Source organism: Pundamilia nyererei, unplaced genomic scaffold (assembly GCF_000239375.1).
Source record: "Pundamilia nyererei isolate P.nyererei 1_Seehausen unplaced genomic scaffold, PunNye1.0 scaffold00286, whole genome shotgun sequence".
NCBI classification, from domain to species: domain Eukaryota; kingdom Metazoa; phylum Chordata; class Actinopteri; order Cichliformes; family Cichlidae; genus Pundamilia; species Pundamilia nyererei.
In genome coordinates this window covers 300,236-308,247 of record NW_005187687.1, presented here as the reverse complement: position 1 = coordinate 308,247, position 8,012 = coordinate 300,236, and the positions used below count along the sequence as shown (strand labels likewise).

The following is an 8,012-nucleotide window of genomic DNA, read 5'->3' as shown; positions in this document are numbered from 1 at the left end:
CACACACACACACACACACACACACGCACACATGCACACATATGCTCACACACAGCTTCTCTGAGAAATCTTCAGAGCTTCAGTAATGTTGGGTTGTGGATGCCGGGCTCTGGGACTCTGTGGCTGCTCCCCAGGCAAACATGAAGCCTGCAGTCTGCAACCACACGCTGAGAATCACCAAAATAAAAAAAAGCTTGAGTCATTTTAGCATTGGCGCTCTGTGGGATTTGAGCTATTTTGGGATTTGAAAGCGTGTGCGTATGTGTGTGCATTCAGAGAACTTGAGATGCAGATGAGGAGTGTTAACAGTGGTGGCAGCAGACTTCTTTAACAGTTAACTCAAAGAGGAATATGCAGACTCATGTTATCTGTTAGTCATTAACTAAAAAACTCATTTTCTCTGTCTCTTTCATCCAGATTCCCAGTTTCCGCTTGACATTTCATCTGTTAAAAGGGACCACGACTTTTTGGACCGGGATCTGGTGGAGCCTCTTTGTCGGTAAGGACGCCGGCACGTCGACGCCCCCACCCATACACACCAGAAAAATTCTAGCTTCCTTTTCCTGCTCAGTTCTCTGGCTTGTCCTGCGGCCTAATGCTAACTGCTACTCATTAGATGTCTGACCCCCCTCTCCTTAATGAACTCCCCTTCCACGTCTCCCACCCATATACTTTGAAGCTTTGATCTGGTCACCTCCCCTCCCCTCTGTCGAACTCTGATCTCCTATTCAAAGAGGAGAGACCCTCGGGGGGAAAAGCAGGGGGCGAGGAATGGGTGAGAGTAGTGGGGAAGGAGTGAAGGGATGCCAGTACTTCCCAACACTTTCCAACTTTGTGGTGTTTCTTTCCACATGTATTTGATTTTTCCTCTTCAGATCTCCTGTTTTCATTTTACTAAAGCTTTACATGGTTGCAACAGCTTATCCTGCTCCTTATCTGCTTCTTTTCTCTCTCCTGCTTACCCCCCATCTCCCCAGTGTCTATGGCAGAGGAGGGTGTGGTAATTAAAACGTTAGTGACTCCTGACAGCTATACCGTGAGAGAACACACATCAGATCCCCTGAAAGTGTCTCAAGAGCTATAAAACATGCTCATAATGTGTTGTTTAGATGTTAAATTATATGGTAATTTTCACTATGACACAAGTTGTGCAGAGCAATTCTTGTCTGGCCATTTGTATGAGAGGACAGAGAGGTTTACAGTGAACGAAGGAGGATTTCCTACTGTGTTGTTAGAGGGCTGAAATCCTTTCAAATGACAGAGGTCATGAGCCCTGAAACGTGTTTTTAACAATCCCGTCTTAAAGGCACGGACACAGACACCACCCCGCTAAAGAGCCACTCATCACATCCTAAATGAAGGTGGAGACAGTGGAAGCTTTCCTCAGGGTGAAGGGAGAAAAGTGAAGGGGAGGAGCTGGCCGTGTTCGGGACTGAGAATCAATTTCAGGGGTGTGATGCCAGCAGAGAAAAGTAGAAGAAGAGAAGGAGAAAATCAGCGTGGAACATGTGTGTAGACAGACTACAATGAAGATAGTGTCTGAGAAGAAGTTTAAAGCAGGCAGTGAAGAAGCAGTGGACCCAGCAGGGATGTGAGAAGGTGGTAGTGAAAAGCGAGAAAAGAGACTGAAAGGGAGCGGCGTCAGAGTGCAGATGGATAGAGACACACAACAGACAAATCGCATCCAGAAGAGCAGCTTTAGATGCAGCATTTGACTGTGCGCTTGTCTGTTGCAGGCGTCTGAATACTCTGAACAAGTGTGCCTCCATGAAACTGGACGTCAGTCAACCCAAGAAGAAAGTAAGTCAAAACTTTTGCCAATGAATTACAAGAACAGAGGTTTTTGCAGCTTGATTATTGTTCCTCAATTACTATACACAGCTACAGTACTTGCTTGCCTGAAAATTATGGTGTGGTGTACTGTCAGTCACCGTGATGAAATGCATTTTGATTCATACTGTAAAATTGTTAGCTTGTTCAACAATGGATCCCAAATCTTTCAATAAATTTAAGCTATTTTTATTTTCTAGTATCCTAAACTTAAGACAGTAGAAGCTCATACTTCCTTTTTCCTTCCACAGGGTGATGACTCCGATGAAGATGATCCATTGGCTATCAGTAAAAGGTGGACGTTCGAGTGGAGCAGCCGACGCTGGTCTCGGCTACAAGACTTCCTGTCTGACAGCACCAATGAAAGCAGCCCGACAGGTCAGGGGGAGGGTCTGCACAGCACAGTGAGCAGCGAGAGCGTGCTGACAGACCTGAGTGAGCAGGAGATCACGGAAATCTCCTCGCTACACAGTGAGGACTCCGCCTCTGCCATGCCCGACTCCATATCGATGGCCTCCCTCTCTGCTTCCTATCAACCGCCACGGGAGCTCCCACACTATAACTCCCTGCCGATCAAAAGCAGCCGCCATGGGCAAGGGAGGCGGAATAAAGCCAAAGAGTTTTTGCGGCGAATGGAAATAATGCGTACTTGGGGGCCATCGACGAGGCGCAAGGGCTCAAACCGCAGGCCACCGCTGGTCATCAGCGGGCCGGTGTTACAGGGGGAGGAACCTCAGGCGCTGCAGATGCTCCAGTGTACGCCTATCAGCCAATTAGAGCAGAGCCCTAAACACAACCACCAAACTGATGGTGACATTTCCCCTGACTCTCTTAGCAAGGATTGTAAAGACCAGGTCACAGTGAGTGTGAGCCCCAGCAACGAGACTGTGGAGCTCCCTGTGAAGGAGCCTGTGTGCATAAAGCCCCGCACTGCCAGCAAGAGAAGCAGCATGTATCTGGAGGATATGGTGTTGCCTTCTCAGGGTAAAAGGACCGAAGGTCAGAGCCAGTTTGGCAGACACCAGTTTCACTCATATGAAAACCTCCTCATTCACATCCCCAAAGACCATAAACCAGGCACCTTTCCAAAAGCCCTCTCCATAGAAAGCCTGGCGCCTTCCCCTGGTGACAGAAACAACGACCCTCACGTGCATGCCCGAACTTCTCCCCGTGACAATGGCCTGGGTGAACCCTGGTCTGGTAAACCTTTGTCTAAACCCTGTCCTGGAGCTCCACGGGGCAGCAGAGTGAGTGTTTATGACAATGTGCCAGGCTCCCATTTGTATGCCAGCACAGGAGACCTGCTGGACTTGGAGAAAGAGGACAATCTGTTCCCTCACCTGGATGACATTATCCAGCATGTCAGTGGTCTGCAGCAAATTGTGAACCACTGGAGCCGTAGCGTGCTGCCCGAAGGGGAGACGGGGGAGGGGGAGGAGGAAGGGGAGGGCCGGACCACTCCCAGCGAAGGTGAGAGAGACGGGGTCTCCTTAAATGACACAGATTCAACAGGGACCAGCCGGGAGAGGAGAGACTCTGGAGTTGGGGCCTCCCTCACAAGACCACGGTGAGCAGCCCTTCAGCTTTTTAACGGATAAATATGGTTTTATTACTACTTGAGTTGTGTTTTTATAGTTTTGGCCCTAAATTGTATTGATTATATTAACAGTGTAATCACTACAATCATGGCTGAGATCTTGAAGCACACCAAAGTACTCATGATGTATATAAGCAACAGTTTATTTGGGGAAAAAACAAAAGAGCACAACCAAAGTGTTAATGAAGCAGTGCACAGTAAAAAGGGTGGTGATCCTGGGTTATATTGTGTTTATATTTACAGCTCGTTGTTCACTTTCATTGGTGGTATAGATTCTAAATGATAAACCATAAAAAAAGGGTCAGTTACTGCTTGCATGTTTCATTTTCTCTTGCCTGCGTAAGAGTAAATAGCTAATAGATAGACATCAGGCTTAACTGCTGCCTAGCAACATCTCTGTCAAGTATCCAGTACTGGAAAATTGGTGCGATGCCCTTTGTTGTCCATATATGCCTCTCTGGACATGTACTATAAATGTTGGGAGTCCAAATATATTGCATGGTTCCTCTGAAGTTAAAATCGGCTCCAGCAGCCTGTGCTTGATGAATCAAGTGGGTGCCTTTCAAAGCTGAAGTCTTCTCACTCCACATCAGCACTTTGTCCTCCACCTTTGAACAGTTCTTACTAAGTTCATTAAGAAAAGTAATATATGCTTCTCCTACTCTCTGCTGGAGAATCATAAGAGCCCCTGATGGTTGAATGGTTGATTTTTAATCAAGGACCTCCTCTTTAACATTGAACAGGTTGGGTAATGTTTCTACTGGCTGCCTTCAGCAAATCAAATCTGTCTAACCTGAAGTTTTGTTTTAAACCAGTACAATTATATTCTTCCCTAAACGCTAGTTCCACAAAACTATAATAACAAGACTCAAAATAAACTAGACTCATATTTACAGTGACTGAATCACAGTGTCTGATTGTTTGCTGGTATTTTCTTCCCATCCCAGTCTACGATGGCCCAGTTTCAGAACTTCAGATCATCTCAGCCAGCCGGCATCTTCTCTGCAGATCAGCAGCCAATCAGCGGGCCAGCTTAGCCTGCTGCAAAAGTTTTCCCTGCTCCGCCTCACCGCCATCATGGAGAAATACTCGATGTCCAACAAACACGGCTGGACGTGGTGGGCGTGCATTACAATCACTGCACAAATTCAAGTCTATGTTTGTCTTTCAGTCATTCATTTATTATAAAACTAGAAATTCACAACCTGTCAAACATACACGCAAAGTATCTCAAACTGTTTTATACATTTCTTTATCAAACCTCTTTCTTCATCTCCCCGTCTTTTTTCCTCAAATATAAAAAATACAAACCATCTTTTTGGTTTTTCCTTATGTGGTCCAGGTTAGCAAGGTACAGTATGTTCTATACGTGTGACACTTTTTGCAGTGGTTATTTTGTCTGCTTCCATTAACTCTGCAGAAGAGCTGAAACAGCAGGACCATGTGGTCAATCATCAGCTTCATTTGGTTTCAAAACGTGCATGCCGCAGTGTTTGAACAAACTGGCTTTAGGTTGTCACCCCCACACACTTTCATCAGTTGATTATGCTCTCCAAACGTAAGCTTTGACTTGTTTACGGTGACCTTTGTTTACTCCTGTCAACCGGCATTTAAATAAAGAGAAGATAATCAAAGTATGTGCCACTTTTTCTGCCACACACTTAATTCTCTCTATTGCTTTCAGGTCTGTGCCAAAGTTTATGAAGCGCATGAAGGTGCCAGACTACAAAGAGAAGAGTGTGTTCGGGGTTCCCCTCATTGTCCATGTCCAGCGCTGTGGTTTTCCACTCCCCCTGTGTTTACAGCAAGCCCTCAGCCACCTCAGAACACATTGTCTGGACCAGGTTAGAATCAATAAAACTTTGTCCTTCTTAAAGCGCTACTGAAGGCGTGAATAAGCCGATAAAGAGTTAATGCCCTGCCTGTCTCTTTCCCGTGACTGTCCCTTCCCTTCTGGTCTTCTTCTCTTAGGTTGGATTGTTCAGGAAGTCCGGCGTGAAGTCTCGTATTCAGGCGTTGAGGCAGCAGTGCGAGTTGTCTCCTGACTGCGTGAACTATGAAGACCAATCAGCTTACGATGTTGCCGACATGGTCAAACAGTTCTTCAGAGATCTGCCTGAACCTCTCCTCACAAGCAAGCTAGGAGAAACCTTCCTGCATATTTACCAGTGTAAGCCACCTCAGAGGCACACCTGCAGTCATTTGCATGTGACTGTAAATAGCTTTAATGGTTTAGTTGGCCTTAGTAAACAGGCAAACACAGTATATGTGATCTGTTTGTTCTTCTAATCAAAAATTAAAATCACATTTTAATTTCTGAACCAGTAAAAAACAGCTTCAATCTTTAATCAACGATATGCTATAAAACAACGTTGTTAATTGTATCCAAAATCATAAATCATATTCAGTCAAACATTGAAAACAGTATTTGCTATATAATGAAGAATTTCTATTGTTTAAAACCTTAACCACATTGTTTATTTGACCCATCACTCCTCCTCACGTCCATATTTTTCTTCAGATGTCCCAAAGGAGCAGAGACTGCAGGCCGTCCGAGCGGCCATCTTGTTAATGCCAGACGAAAACAGGGAGGTTCTGCAGACGCTGCTCTACTTCCTGCGTGACGTTACATCAATGGTGGAGGAGAACCAGATGACACCCATGAACCTGGCTGTTTGTCTGGGGCCGTCGCTCTTCCACCTCAGCATACTGAAGAGCGAAGCCTTATCACCAAGGTGCGCATATGGGATGATGAACACGCTGATTCTTGCATAAAAAACATAGAAGCTGATGAAAGTGAAATTAATAACTCGTATTTGCCATTTGATTACATTTAATTACACTGTTTTAATTGTTTTTAGTTCTCCATAAATTCCACAAATTTACTCCTTTTGCTAAAATCTGATGCCACACAACACTAGTCTTTACAAATATTTCCTTGCATATAAAAATATCTCTCAAATTTCTCTTTTTAACTTTTGGATATTGGTAACTGATTTTATGCTTTGTTAATTGAGCAAATCTAAATACTACTAAACATTTGACTGTTACAGTCATCAGTTAACAAAAGAAGGATTCAGTTGGTTCTCAGTTTTGTTCACAGTTATGGATTATTCTGAGCAGTGTAAAAATGTCAGTGTAAACGAAGATTGTAATTATGTGTCAGTACATTTAGAAAATCAACAATCATGGTAAAAAAGAAGATACGTCCCATTTCAGGTATAAGGTTTCATGTTTGAGGATAAAATTCAATAGTACTTGGTCCTTACCAGGTGTTAAAATTAGATGTTTAAAACCTCAGGTGTGTCATTATTTATTTATTAAAATTGAAGAAAAAGTGCAGACACACTGTGAAAAGAGAAGTACACATTTATTTCTTCCTCCATAGAAAATAATGGGGTAAGTAGCAGCAAGGTTCTGCTAATCAAACGGTGTAACCACCCTTATAAAGATTGTTTGTCGTGCTACCACTCTGATTCTCCTTCCTTGTTGTAATGTTTGCTATAATTTGCATGAAGATCATTTGTATGTTAGGGATCTGGACTTAATTCTGTCCATTAATGACTCCGTATATATCACCTGTTGTACAGTTCTGTATATTCAATAATAATTTGTGTTCCTCAAGGTCAATTCAGAGGAAGTACACTACAGGCCAACCCGATCAGAAAGACCTCAGCGAGAACCTGGCTGCCACTCAGGGCCTGGCACACATGATCACCGAGTGCCAACGTCTGTTTCAGGTCAGGATCAAATACGCCACTATTTATTTCTGTTCACAAAGAAATAATACATGACTCTATCTTTATGTAAGACACTGACAAACAAACATGAAGCTGACTGATGTTTGCCCTGCTGCGTGGTTAGTAGCCAAGGCCACGTTATAATTGCATTTAATGAGCTCATTTCTAAAACTGTAGCTCATCATTACTTTGAGGCTGTCAGCGTGTACAGTATGCTGCTGCTTTCAGGGAGAAAGACAAACAGATTTGATTACTATGCATGCGGTTTGAAGGGTTTTCATACAGGACTGAATGATTAGCTCTTCTTAACCCACAGAGGACTGCAGAATTCCTCCAACACAGGGAAATGACCAGTGAGGTTATGTTTAGAAGATAATGGATATTAAAACGTTTTACCAAACTGACAAGAGCTGCTGTAATACACTATTAAACTTATAACTACAGTTCATTTTCCTCTGTAAAAGTTTTTGTATTTAGCTGAAGTGGTGCTGTGTGATCTGATTCACTTTCTCTGGCTGTTCCACAGATCCCAGAGGAAATGGTGACCCAGTCCCACAACTCCTACATGGAAGCTGAGCTGATGGTGCCCCCGCTGGACGAGCTTTGCAAAGCTCACGAGGAGGAAGTGGATGTGGACGAGGAAGAAGAAGATGAGGAAGGATCCTATCATGCACACCTAGAAAGGCTGATCCAGAACCTGCTGAAAGAGGCCAAAGATAAGAGCAAAGGCTGGGTGTCTCGCTCAACTACTGACCATACAGAACTGTCATTTAAAAAGGTATGTGTGGCTACTGAATCTCTAGAATAATGGATGGATATTGGGAGGGTTTGGAAGAAACTGGATG

General features: G+C 43.9%; 1 protein-coding gene across 5 annotated transcripts in view; it reads left to right on the top strand.

Annotated features, from left to right (window-relative positions):
- stard13a (StAR related lipid transfer domain containing 13a) overlaps nt 1–8,012 on the top strand; it is a 50,645-nt gene that overhangs the window by 39,324 nt on the left and 3,309 nt on the right. For all 5 annotated transcript variants that reach the window (XM_005750757.2, XM_005750761.2, XM_005750759.2 and 2 more), the window contains 9 exons: nt 418–499; nt 1,737–1,800; nt 2,082–3,397; nt 4,375–4,545; nt 5,112–5,271; nt 5,399–5,597; nt 5,949–6,162; nt 7,053–7,167; nt 7,694–7,945. In XM_005750757.2, coding sequence (XP_005750814.1) covers nt 418–499; nt 1,737–1,800; nt 2,082–3,397; nt 4,375–4,545; nt 5,112–5,271; nt 5,399–5,597; nt 5,949–6,162; nt 7,053–7,167; nt 7,694–7,945 — 2,573 coding nt within the window. The remainder of the gene's footprint in view (nt 1–417; nt 500–1,736; nt 1,801–2,081; nt 3,398–4,374; nt 4,546–5,111; nt 5,272–5,398; nt 5,598–5,948; nt 6,163–7,052; nt 7,168–7,693; nt 7,946–8,012) is intronic.